At 49.5% G+C, this 13,362-nt stretch overlaps 1 protein-coding gene across 1 annotated transcript in view; it reads right to left on the bottom strand.

Moving 5' to 3' along the window:
• NPAS1 (neuronal PAS domain protein 1) overlaps positions 1-13,362 on the bottom strand; it is a 31,429-nt gene that overhangs the window by 8,645 nt on the left and 9,422 nt on the right. Inside the window, exons 4-7 of the mRNA XM_058196489.1 lie at positions 11,291-11,380; positions 4,339-4,480; positions 926-1,041; positions 598-794 (exon numbers count right to left, since the gene is read on the bottom strand). Coding sequence (XP_058052472.1) covers positions 598-794; positions 926-1,041; positions 4,339-4,480; positions 11,291-11,380 — 545 coding nt within the window. The remainder of the gene's footprint in view (positions 1-597; positions 795-925; positions 1,042-4,338; positions 4,481-11,290; positions 11,381-13,362) is intronic.

The raw sequence follows: 13,362 nt of genomic DNA, 5'->3' as shown, positions 1-13,362 counted from the left end.
CTAGGAGGGTTGACCTCAAGCTAGTTGAGGTTCTCCAAGGTTTCTGTCCAGATTGTGGGTATGTGGACAGGTAGGGGTCTTAGGGTCGGAAGGGGTCAGGAATCTTCACATCAGCCCAGACAACTGGACACCCAACTTTTACTTGAAAACTTCTGGTGATGGAGCCCTCACAATTCCAGAAGATAAGATGGTTCTTCTGCTTCCTAGCTTTCATGATCAATGAGAGGTTGAGTTTCTTCCCTTCCCTCTCAAAACCAGTGAGGTCTACTTGATGATGAGCAGAGCACTCCCTCAAGAGAACAGGAAGTCAGATGTCACCAAACCAGGTCATCAGGTGGCACAAAACTTGGTCATCACCCAAGCTGAACAGTGCACTACAAAACATGGCTGAGAGGGCTAGTTCCAATCCAGGCTGAGTCAGCCTGCCGTACAAGTTGTAAGTCAGAGCTAGCGACCATTCCCAAATGTGTCGGGTTCTAGACACGCCATATGCTCTGCGGGGCTTCACTTTCGATTCCCATTTTTTAAGCAATGCCTGCAAGTGTCCAGCCCTCTCCGGCCAGGGCAGGCTACCATCCAGCTGTCCCCTTCACTCACCTGCTCTCACAGTACACGATCTGAAGGTCCATGTTGACCCGGAAGACAAACATGTGACACTCGATGCGCACCTCGCTGAGGGTGGATGGGGGCAGGGTGTGGGCCAGCGCTACAAGTCCCAGTACCCGGCCCAGCACCGAGTGGGCGTGGGAATAGGACGGACGTCGGGAACGGAGGCGGCCCGTGACGTGAATCACCTGGAAGGCAAAAGAGGAGCACAGAGAGGATCAGGGCCCAAGGAGAGACGCCGTATCCCAAAGGGTGCTCAAGTAGTCCTCGACTTACGACCCGTTCATTTAACGATGTTCATTTAACCCTAACCTTTTACCTTATAGCCTGAAGTCTTGATGTGAAGTCCTCTCTTGGTCAAAGTGGACTTCAGACGGACGAAGAAGGAACGTTCCAGGCCTTCATCTCCTTCAGCAGCGCGGGAACTAGAAAGATCTAAAGCACAAGGCTATGTGTTTGTGTGTGTGTGTGTGAGCATCACAGTTTCTATGTGTGCCACAAGGGTCAACAAGGAGAAAAGAAGGACCGAATTTGTTCACCCAAAGCCTCCCTCACCATCTCCTCCTCCTCCTCAGCCTTCAGGGAAAAGAGAAACGCCAATAAAAGTTGCGTTTATTTATCTATGGGCTCCAATCTTGACCACTTTAAGACTTGTGGACTTCAACTCCCAGAATTCCCCAGCCAGAGCAAGGACCTCCAACTTTGGCCATATGCTGGCTGGGGAATTCTGGGAGTTGAAGTCCACAAGTCTTAAAGTGGCCAAGGTATATCTGAATTCTTATACTCACTAAATACTCACTTATACTCACTAAATATTTATACTAAATATAAATATTTATACTAAATATTATGGATATTTATAGAAAAACTATATATAAATACAGGTAACTCCTCGACTTTCAACCACAATTGAGCCCCGAATTTTCATTGCGAAATATTGGTTCAGGGAGTTTTGCCCCATTTTACGACCTTTGCCACCGTCAAGTGAATCACTGCAGTTGTTAACTTAGTAACTCAGTTGTTACGTGAATCCGGCTTCCCCATTGACTTTGCTTGTCAGAAGGTCACAAGAGGGGGTCATGTGACCCCAGGAGACAAGTATGATCACATGACCATGGAGATGCTGTCATGGTCATAAGCATGAAAAACGGTCATAATTCACTTTTTCCAGCACGGTTTTAACTTTGAACAGTCAGTAAGTGGGGGAATATTTCTATTTATTTTAAGATATAAGATGCTTATAAGATATAGATTTATCTTAAAATAAGAGCCAAAAAATGTTCAGTATCTAGGTACAAACACTGCATGCCAACGACATGGCAGCTGACCATGGGCAGCAAAGTTGCTGGCTAATAAGGAACTGGGTTCAGGAGGAGGAGGAGGGAGGGAGGGAGGGAGGGAAAAGGAGGAGGCAGCAGGAGGAAGACGAAGACAGAGGGGGTGATGGTGGAGGTGGAGGAGGAAGGAGGAGAAAGGAAGGAGGAGGAAAGAGAAAGAGGAGGAAGAAGAACAAGAAGAGGAGGAGGAAGATGAAGACAGAGGAGGTGATGGTGGAGGTGGAGGAGGAAGGAGGAGAAAGGAAGGAGGAGGAAAGAGAAAGAGGAGGAGAATAGAGGAGGGGAAGGAGAAGGAGGAGGAAGAAGAACAAGAAGAGGAGGAGGAAGATGAAGACAGAGGAGGTGATGGTGGAGGTGGAGGAGGAAGGAGGAGAAAGGAAGAAGGAGGAAAGAGAAAGAGGAGGAGAATAGAGGAGGGGAAGGAGGAGGAGGAGGAAGAAGAACAAGAAGAGGAGGAGGAAGATGAAGACAGAAGAGGTGATGGTGGAGGAGGAAGGAGGAGAAAGGAAGAAGGAGGAAAGAGAAAGAGGAGAATAGAGGAGGAGGAAAGAGAAAGAGGAGGAAGAAGAACAAGAAGAGGAGGAGGAAGATGAAGACAGAAGAGGTGATGGTGGAGGAGGAAGGAGGAGAAAGGAAGAAGGAGGAAAGAGAAAGAGGAGGAGAATAGAGGAGGGGAAGGAGGAGGAGGAGGAAGAAGAACAAGAAGAGGAGGAGGAAGATGAAGACAGAGGAGGTGATGGTGGAGGAGGAGAAAGGAAGAAGGAGGAAAAGAGAATAGAGGAGGGGAAGGGGAAGGAGGAGGAAGAAGAACAAGAAGAGGAGGAGGAAGATGAAGACAGAGGGGGTGATGGTGGAGGTGGAGGAGGAAGGAGGAGAAAGGAAGGAGGAGGAAAGAGAAAGAGGAGGAGAATAGAGGAGGGAAGGAGAGGAGGAGGAAGAAGAACAAGAAGAGGAGGAGGAAGATGAAGACAGAGGAGGTGATGGTGGAGGTGGAGGAGGAAGGAGGAGAAAGGAAGAAGGAGGAGAGAAAGAGGAGGAGAAGAGGAGGAGGAGAAGAGGAGGAGGAAGAAGAACAAGAAGAGGAGGAGGAAGATGAAGACAGAAGAGGAGGAGGAGGAGGAGGAGGAGAAAGGAAGGAGGAAGAAGGAGGAGGAAGAAGAACAAGAAGAGGAGGAGGAAGATGAAGACAGAGGAGGTGATGGTGGAGGAGGAGAAAGGAAGAAGGAGAAAGAGGAGGAGAATAGAGGAGGGGAAGGAGAAGGAGGAGGAAGATGAAGACAGAGGAGATGGTGGAGGAGGAAGGAGGAGAAAGGAAGAAGGAGGAAAGAGAAAGAGGAGAAAGAGGAGAATAGCGGAGGGAAGGAGGAGGAGGAGGAGGAAGAAGGAAGAGGAAGAGGAGGAGGAAGGAAGGAAGGAAGGAAGGAAGGAAGAAAGAAAGAAAGAAAGAAAGAAAGAAAGAAAGAAAGAAAGAAAGAAAGAAAGAAAGAAAGAAAGAAAGAAAGAAAGAAAGAAAGAAAGAAAAGGGGTAATATTTATATCCCATGGCTTCTCCTTGGATCCACTATGGACAGAGAAGGCGTCTTTTCCTTGCCGCCCCATAGATGCTTTGAGGCAGAGGGGCAAAGCTTCCCGGTTCAGGCCAAGGGGCCAAGACGTGATGGACCCTCACCCAAATCCTGGAAGACCCCTTCTTCTTCTTCTTCTTCTGAGGATTCAGCCTTGAGAGCCGGCTGATCTGCTATTCTCTTTCAGTTGCCGTCTTGGAATAAATCTTTAACAAGTTCCCCAGATAAAAGCTCAGCCGGCAACAATCCAGCGGAGGAGCAAAGGCGGCCCAAGAGGTTTCCCTTCTTTCTCCCTGCCCGTTATTCATGGGGTGGGGGAGGAAGAAGGGGAGGTGAAGCTGAGAAACCCCCGTCTGCACCGAGCCCTGGTGCAATTAAAGGCCAGACCTGGCTCAGCACCGGCACCCCAGGGAGCACCCCAATTCCTCCTCAGACCAGCACAAAGAGGTTTACTTTGGAGTAAGGGTGCACAGAACCCATCAGAAGAAAACAGCCGGGTCTTAAGTTTGAGATGCGGCTCAGAAAACCATGATTTATTCAAGCTGACTTTTAACGAAGCTGCCACCGGCTGGGCTCAGGCACGCAAGAGTGATAAATCCAACAAACCAAGTTTTGGGGCCTAGAATAGGATAGTTTGGGCTCTGCCAGCCAGAGGACAATCTGGGGCTTGCTGGAATTCTGTTAAGTAAGCTCCAGACCAGGATAGAAGTAAGAGAGAACCTCTGAGCATGTGCTAAGTGCTTCCTGACTCAACAGGTGACCAGGCAGCCTCCAAGCCTGCTTGAGCAATCGGGCACTTTGGGGAGGGGGGTGTCCAAGAGTGGCTGTACCTGACTGAGGACCCTCGGACGAGGCTTTGGGGCGGTGGGGGTGACCGGGACCCAGGGGAGCCTTCAGCCCCAGCTGATCGGCCACTTCTAGGTGGTCTCCAGGGTGGACGTAGTCGAAGATGCTGCTGCCGGTCAGCTCCACCTGGAAGAGCAAGGAGAGGTTCAAAGGTCAAGCGGGGATAGTCAGCTGCTCTGGAGCCCACCCAGGGTTCCCCCCGCCCCAGCTGTACACTCATAATATCTAAAGCAGGGAGGGAAGGGAAGGGAAGGGAGGAAGGAAGGAAGGAAGTGCATGTCTTAAACTCTAATTAAATGAAGTCTTAGATTCTTCTCTCTAGATTCAGAACCCTGATCCAGGATTTCTCCTTGCCCATCATTTACTTGTGGGGTGGGGGGAGGGAGGGATGGATCCAATGATCTCCCGAGAGCAAAGCAAAGCAAACCCACCCCCATTATACTCAAATCAGCCAATCTGTGCAGTCAATATCCCAAAATCCCCCTCGTTCCCCTTCTCTCAGGAGGTCCTCTCTTGCCTAGAGGTGCACGGATGCCTCTGCAGGAACTCCCACCCCCCATTTCTCTGTCTCCTTCCTGCTCCCAGGCCCTTGGCAGCCCTCCCCCCCAGAGCTCCCCAAGGAAGTCACATTCAAAGTTAGTCCCGGGGTGGGGGGGTGGAAAGGGGGACCTCCCAACCCACCCCCTTCTTTGAAACCCTGCCGGGGGGGGGTTCTTGATGCCACCCCCTGGCCCAGATTCTAAGACGGCCACTGCGTCAGGTTCACGTCCCCTGCATTGCAATGAAGGCAGGGCAAAGAAATCGATAAATAATAATGCAGAAGTATTGGCTTTCCCTGGTGCGGGTCGCATGCGTTCAAAGAAGCTAGTCCTCATTAAAGATGCGCCAGCTACTCCTCAGCCAGGAGAACTGAGAAAGCCGGAGAAAGGGAGAAGTCGGAAGGGGGAGCAGCCGAGGGGAGGGGAGGGGGAAGGAGGGTCTGTTTTTGGGTGGGGAGAACCGACACGGCTGCTTCTAATAGCTGGCAGGATTTTCATGCAGGGCAGCCGTGTCCATTGTGACCTCGACAGACACATCTGGGGGAGGAAGGGAGGCCACTTCATACAGTGCCTGGTGCTGCATCGGCCTCCCAGCTTGCACAGATCCGAGTGCAAGAAGTCACGGGTGCAACCGTGAGCGAGAGAAGGCCTTTGGGTGAGCGAAAGAAGAAGAAAAAAGGCAGTTGGAGAAAAGAGCAATGGGACAAGAAGATTTACTCATATTTATTTATATAATCTCAATGATCTCAAATGGACAGCTAACATCAAAAACATCATTAAAAAAGGACAACAAAGAATGTTCTTTCTGCGCCAACTCAGTAAGCTCAAACTGCCCAAGGAGCTGCTGATCCAGTTCTACAGAGGAATTATTGAGTCTGTCATTTGCACCTCTATAACTGTCTGGTTCGGTTCTGCAACCCAACAAGAAAAACACAGACTTCAGAGGATAATTAGAACTGCAGAAAAAATAATTGCTACCAACCTGCCTTCCATTGAGGACCTGTATACTGCACGAATCAAGAAGAGGGCCGTGAAAATATTTGCAGATCCCTCGCATCCTGGACATAAACTGTTTCAACTCCTACCCTCAAAACGACGCTATAGAGCACTGCACACCAGAACAACTAGACACAAGAACAGTTTTTTCCCGAAGGCCATCACTCTGCTAAACAAATAATTCCATCAACACTGTCAGACTATTTACTGAATCTGCACTACTATTAATCGTTTCATAGTTCCCATCACCAATCTCTTTCCACTTATGACTGTATGACTATAACTTGTTGCTGGCAATCCTTATGATTTATATTGATATATTGATCATCAATTGTGTTGTAAATGTTGTACCTTGATGAACGTATCTTTTCTTTTATGTACACTGAGAGCATATGCACCAAGACAAATTCCTTGTGTGTCCAATCACACTTGGCCAATAAAAAATTCTATTCTAAAGATAAGATAGATAAGATCACCATTATTACCATTTTCTTTCCTGTGACCACACGGGCCTACATTAAAAATGAAATTATGCTGCCCGCTCTCAAAAGAGAATATATATCTACCCATACACACACACACGTATCACAAACGCACATATACACCTGCTATACACACACAAACACAAACACAGACACACACACACACACATATATACCTATACATACCCAGTTTCCCCCAAAATAAGACATCCCCTGATAATAAGTCCAATCGGGCTTTTGAGCGCATGGCAATAAGGCCAAATATAAGACAGGGTCTTATTTTTGGGAAAACACGGTATACACATATATATTAATCACTGTCCATGTTGAATACATAGCAGAAAGAGGAGATTTCACAAGGTTGGTGATATAGGGAAGCAAACGGTGACTGGATCCGGATGGCCTGCTTTGGGTACTCCGAAGCCCCATCCCAGAAGTTAACAGGTGGTGGAGAGGATGCGTAGCATCCCAGAGTAATCCTGCAGACCCTGCTCAACAAGCATCGCTTATATGCTATATATTTCACATATGCTTAACATAAGAAGTATGTTAACGCAACAGAAAGCATCCGAACAGTTAAAAAGACATTAAAACGCCTTAATTTGAAATGCAATTTTGGGGAACCATCGGTGGGGGGAGGGGGATGGAAAGGATGGGGAGGGGATGCCAAGGGCCAGGAAGCCCGAAGAAAGGGGAGCTGAAGGAAAGGACATCTCCGGGGCGCCTGGTGAGGTGGATGCGGGGAAACGGAAGTGCCCATCAGCCAGGTGGCCGGGCTCCAGCCGGGCATTGTGAGGTTGCCCAGCAGCCAGGAAGACATGGATTGCAGAATGCCATTTATCTCCCGGGCATTAAGTTGCGTCCGGCTCCTCTGCATCCCCCCCTTCCACACAAACCAGGCGCCTCTGCTTCCTCCCAGGGCCCACGGCAAGGCCCATCCCCTTCCCAACTCAAGACGGGCGGATCAAAGGCCGCCGTCTCCTTGCCGGAGGTTCGCTCCGGGCATGTAAGACTCAGCTGACAAGCAGTTGAAAAGGCCAGCGTGGGCGCTCGCCTCGGGGCTCCGGCAAGAGATGTGCCTGCCAGGCTGAGCCGATCAGACCAGGCGCGGGCACCCTGGTTTCCTCCCTCCTTCCCTCAGTGGCAAGGCGCCTGGTGATTGGCCCAAAGTCACCAGCTGACTTTTAAGGCAGGACTAGAACTCCCAGTCACCTGGTGACTAGCCCCAAATCACCCAGCTGGCTTTCACGGCTATGGTGGCACTTGAACTCCCAGCCTCCCGCTTTCTAGCCTGGTGCCTTAACTATTAGGCCGAACTGCCTCTTTATTTATATTTCATAAACGTGTATTTCTATATCCAATTTTGAGACTGCCCCTCTTGCTCTCAGCACGACTTCGGGGGGCATATGAGGAAAACACGGAAAACGACTCCTCTCCTGGCTGTGTCCCAGAGGAAAAGCAACATGGGCCACTCGCGGCGGGCACGGTGCAAACCGGGACTCCGAATCCTGGCATGGTTTCATTGCATCGGAAACGGCCACCCCCAGAAGCACCAACCAGCCAGTCCTGGGAGGACGTCACGAATTCGGACGACCTTGACCAGAGACAGCGCGTCCTCCAGACATCTTTCTAGTGACTCACCCGCCGTTCCGGCCACCTCCTTAGCAAAAGGTGAACCGTGCCCTGCATATTCTGCCAGGCTCCCCGTGGAAGCAGACAGCTGTCACTCACATGTCAGGCACCATATCTGGGCCGGAGGCCAGCCCAGGCAGGCAGGCAGCTCAGCTTCTGGAAAAAACCCACATCCTTCCCCCGCCTTCCCCATCCTCCTTTTCATCCCCCTCTAATTGCTTAAGGCAAGTGGGCGAGTTGAAAGAACGCCCCCCCCTTTGGGGGTCTTCCCACAGACGGAGAAGCGGGCACCTTCCGGCGATTGGTCGGAGGCAGCACCGTGGGCCCCTCTTCTGCCGAGATTCAAATCCCAGCACCCGTCGGCCGTTCTTGCCTTGTTCTCAAGGTGAAAAGTAAAGAAAACAACAAAGAGAAAGGAGAAACTGTTGGAAGTGCAGCTAAGTGACTTGTTCCAGAAAAAGAGAGGAGGCGGTTTCCCCCCCGTAGGATCTTTTGGGAGCCGCAAGGTTTCTCCAACGGTGGAAACTGCAGCTCGCAAAACCTTCGCTTCAAGTAAAAATTGTCACCTGCAAAATTCCTGATTTTTGATTCCTGCAGAAAAACAAAACTTTCCCCCTAAAGGATTTGTTTACACTGTGGAACTGTGTAGGGTCTCCTACTCGAGCAGGGGGCTGGACTAGACGACCTCTAAGGTCCCTTCCAACTCTGTTCTTCTGAATTCTGTATGTCCCCCAAAATCACGATTCCACAATTTAATGGAGACTTTCCTATGGGGTGGGGTGGAGGGGCAACCCCCCAGCCTTGCATCAAGCTGTCCCCGACTAAATCAAAGTAGGAGTATATACAGTCCTCGACTTACAACAGTTCACTTAGTGACCATTTGAACTTACAACAATACTGAAAAGAGTGACTTATGACATGTTTTCACACTTATGACGGTTGAGGTATTCCCTTGGTCACGTGATCAAAATTCAGACACTTGGCAACTGACTTGTACTTACGTCAGTTGCAGCGTCACGTGATCCACTTTTGTGACCTTCTGACAAGCCAAGTCAACAGAGAAGGCTGATTCACTTAACGACCGGGTCACTAACTTAACAACGGCAGTGATTCACTGAACCATGGCGAGAAAAGTCGCAAATTGAGGTGAATCGCACGTAGCAAACCTCTCACTTAGCAGGAGAAATTTTGGCCTCAGTTGCCATCGTAAGTCGAGGACTGCCTGTGTTAGGAATGGCACCACAGAGAGTCCTTAATTTACAACCATCCATTTAGCGACCGTCTGAATTTATAACAGCCCTTTAAAAAAAGGGGGGGCTTATAATTCAAGCTCAAACGTGTGCGAGAAAGAAATGAAAGGCATGAATGAAAAGAAGCTGGGAAAATTTGGGAGGGGGGACAATGCCCCCTTCCCGGAATTTGGACACAATCTGGAATTAAAATCTGAAAGTCAACCCAAAGAGGGTTATTGACGGGCAAGGATCAGAAACGGTCACAGATGCCCTTCCCTTTTCAACAGCTGATTTGCAAGGCAGATTTTTTTTTCTATTTGAGGAGGGGGCATTTCTCCTGAGTGTTGGGCACTTCTACAATTCTCCCCTCCCCCCGTCTTCCTGCCTCAATTTCTCCCACAAGAAAAGAGGGGGGGGGGATAAACCTTAGCAAATCTCTCTCTCTTCCCCTGCGCTCAATCAATTCCTGCTTGGAAGGAGCCGCCTGATCATTGATCATCAATTATCAGACGAAGCTGCCCGGCTGGCGTCATTTCCAGGGGAGATAATTGCAGTGGCTCATTATGTATGTGGCAGAGTGGCTGGCGCGCCGAAAAACCAGACGGCGGATGTTCTGGGCGCTCAGCAGGTGAGGCCGGCGAGGACACGGAAGAGGGCGTCAAAACAGCGACTGGGCACGCGGGAAAGGTTCCCCACCAAACCACCAAGTTCATATCAGCATACTCCAAGGTTTCTACGGGTAGTACGTTCTTGTTCATTGGACAACGGTTCGAAGTTACGATGGCCCTGGGGAAAGTGATTTAGGGCAGGGGGTTCCCAGTCGGGGGTACGAGACGATATTCCAGGGGTTGTGAAATTATAGTGTATATACATAATTATATGCCTATAATTATTTACTTTTGTAAGGGGCGTGAGAATATATCAGAAGCGCTCTAGGCAGTGGTGGGATTCAGACAGGTCTGTCCAGTTCGGGCAAACTGTTAGTGGCAACTGCGAGAGGCTCCGCTCGCCCGCCTGGACGTAATACATGACTACTGTGCATGCGCAGAAGGCCATGCACCAGTGGTGAAATCCAGTTTTTTTTTACTACTGGTTCTGTGGGCGTGGCTTGGTGGGTGTGGTGTGGCTTTGTTCTGTCCCCCTCGCCTCAGTCCGAGCGATGGCTTAATTAGCCGGCACTATCAGCTCTGGCAGCAAACTAGCGAGCCTCTGCCAAGTGTCTCTGTTATCTCCCTTGATGCCAATGAGTCAACAAACAGTACTTCAGCTCTTAGTTAAGCAGTTGATTTGCCTGCTACGAAGAGGCATAGCAGCCCTAGCTGCTTTTATATCCTGTGGGGTGTGGCTCCATGACTCAGCACTTCCTAGGCCTGCCCCACCCCTGCTTCTGTTATTCCCGCCTCTCCTGCCTACAAAACCTAGGGTCCAGCCAGGCCTGATTGCCATCAGCTGGGTCTGGAGGCGTGGCCTGGGGGGGGAAGAGTCAGGGGACAGAGGCCTCGTTATCTCTTCCACCTGGCCTGCCTCTGGCTCCTGGAGCTGAGCCAGGGAAGCCGGTGCTCCAGAGGTAAGTCCTGATGGCCCTTCCCCCTCACTTTCCAAGTCACTTTCTGGCAGGGGGCCCGGTTCAGGGGGTGCAGACACAACAGGCTTAGTGGGCGTGGCAGGGGAAGGATACTGCAAAATATAATTTATATTATAAATTTATAAATTTATAATTTATATTATAAATTTATATTATGCAAAATATAATTTATATTATATTAAATCTCCATTCCCACCCCACTCTGGGGCCAGCCAGAAGTGATATTTTCCAGTTTTCCAAATTACTCAAAATTTCCGCTACCGGTTCTCCAGAACCTGTCAGAACCTGCTGGATTTCACCCCTGCCGTGCACATGTGCAGAGGTGGCGTGTGAGAGGGTAGCGACCACACTCTCACATTTGCGAACCGGTAGGGAAGGTAACTTAATCCCACCTCTGGTTCTAGGGGTGCAGGGTATAGAAAAGGTGGGGACCCCCTGATTTAGACTCGGCACTTGTGCACAACACCTACCTGTGAAAGGCCCAGGTAAATAGACACAGTCTCGGAGATATAAAGGAATTTCCCCTCTTGGTTCAGTGCAAAGACGAAGCCATCCAGGGACTGTGGGGGGAAAGGAACACAATTCAGCTGCGGTTGTGTGTGTGTGTGTGAACACAAACGATCTCCCCCGACAATGTAGTTCCCTCCTTTCCCCCAGCAGACCTGTGATGGAGCCCATCTTGCTCTCTCTTTAAAGTGCTTTGGGTTGTTCTGCGCGTGTGGTTTTTATATCTGTGCCTAGTTGTGTGTGGCTTTTTAGATGTTGATTGGGGTGTTGTTGGCTGGCTAAACACCACACACAAAACAGCCCAAAGCACAGAGAGAGAGAGAGAGAAAGAGAGAGAGAGAGACGCCCCGTGAAGATGGGCTTCATCCAGCAAGAGTCCGAAAGCTCAGAAACTCAAAACTTCTGAACCCAGGTTTGATCCTGCAACATTCATCCTGGGACACGTATATCTTCATTAATGGCCGCTACGATTCTGATTCTTCTTTTTCGTGCTTTTCTTTTTTCCTAACTTTTCCCGTGACTGTAATTTGATCCGTTTGAGAAATCCAATCAAGCTATAAATAAAAAAAGGTAGTGATTTCTTGGGGATCCTCCAGAGAGGGGAGCTACAGAGAAGCTGCAAAGGGAGAAGATAGAGGGGGGAGGGGAGGAATAATCAAACCAACTAACCCCCCTCCCCTTTCCAAAATTGTTCCGGAAAGCAGGAAATTGCTCTCTTGGGCGCCTCAAGGAGGAAGCCTGAAATGGCCCTTTGAATCTAACCATGGCAACTCATCCCCCACGCCAGGAAATTTGGCTTCTTCATCAACCCTCTGAAGCTGAGCCATGACCCTCCAAAGGCAAAAACTGCCCCTCGTCTTTTCAAGGTATTTTGGGGAAGTTACAAAATCAGCCCCAGAGCAGGAAAGACGGACATCCTGAACTCAGAGCCGGAAGTTTTCCAAATTTGGAGACAAATTCATCCAGGCACATGGGACGGGCGGGGGATGTCTTGGCTTTGAAGGATCACCTATAGGGCACAAGCAGAGTCTGTGAATAAAGACAGCTGGGCACAGAACCAGAGGGTGCTGCTACTTCGTTTCTCTGGGATCTGAGTTCAAATCTTCAGAGATGGAAGGAGGTGGTTTTTCTACCAATCACTTTGTTGGGGAAATAATATCGCAAGGGACCTTTAATGCAATAAAAAATCAGTTGACTATCTATCTATCCATCCATCTACCTACCTACCCTATCTATCTACCTATCCCATCCATCCATCTTATCCCTCTCTCTCTCTTAATCTACCATCTCTCTCTCCTATCTATCTATCTATCTATCTATCTATCTATCTATCTATCTATCTATCTATCTATCTATCTATCTATTCATTTATCTATCATCTATCTATCTATCTGATCATTTCTCGCCTTTATTGTTTTCACAAGTAAGTCAAGGCAGCAAACATATCCAACACACCTTCCTCCTTCTATTTTCCCCACAACAACAACCCTGTGAGGTGGGTTTCGCTGAGAGAGAAGGATTGGCCCGAAGTCACCCAGCTGGGTTTCATGGCTATGACGGGGCTAGAACTCCTGGTCTCCCACTTTCTAGCCTGATAGCTTAACCTCTAGACTAGGCCAAATCTCCTTCTGCTTCCACATCTTCCGTCAATTTCATTGGGGCAGCCCCCAATCCCCACCTAATAAAATGGGATCCCACCACCCACCCCTTTTCTGTTCTCCTCAACAACCCCCCCGAGACATGCCCGACGTCCTCTGGTGCCAACCATTTAATTGCTGCGGCAGTGACCTCCCAGCAGACTTGATGGGGGGAGAAGCAATTTTATCTGTCAGCGGTAATTAACACGTCTGAACATTAATTCCCCGCCGTTCCTCTTCCACGGCTTCACTGGGGTTGTGCCAAAGCATTTCCTCAATGTCACCTGTTGCCTGGGAGTCAGGACCCCCCCCCACTTCCCTAGAGCAGGGGTCTCCAACCTTGGCCACTTTAAGCCTGGAGGACTTCAACTCCCAGCTTTGCTGGCTGGGGAATTCTG

Source organism: Ahaetulla prasina, chromosome 10 (genome assembly GCF_028640845.1).
Source record: "Ahaetulla prasina isolate Xishuangbanna chromosome 10, ASM2864084v1, whole genome shotgun sequence".
Classification (NCBI taxonomy): domain Eukaryota; kingdom Metazoa; phylum Chordata; class Lepidosauria; order Squamata; family Colubridae; genus Ahaetulla; species Ahaetulla prasina.
The sequence above is the reverse complement of the archived record's forward strand: the minus strand, read 5'-3'. Positions and strand labels throughout refer to the sequence as shown.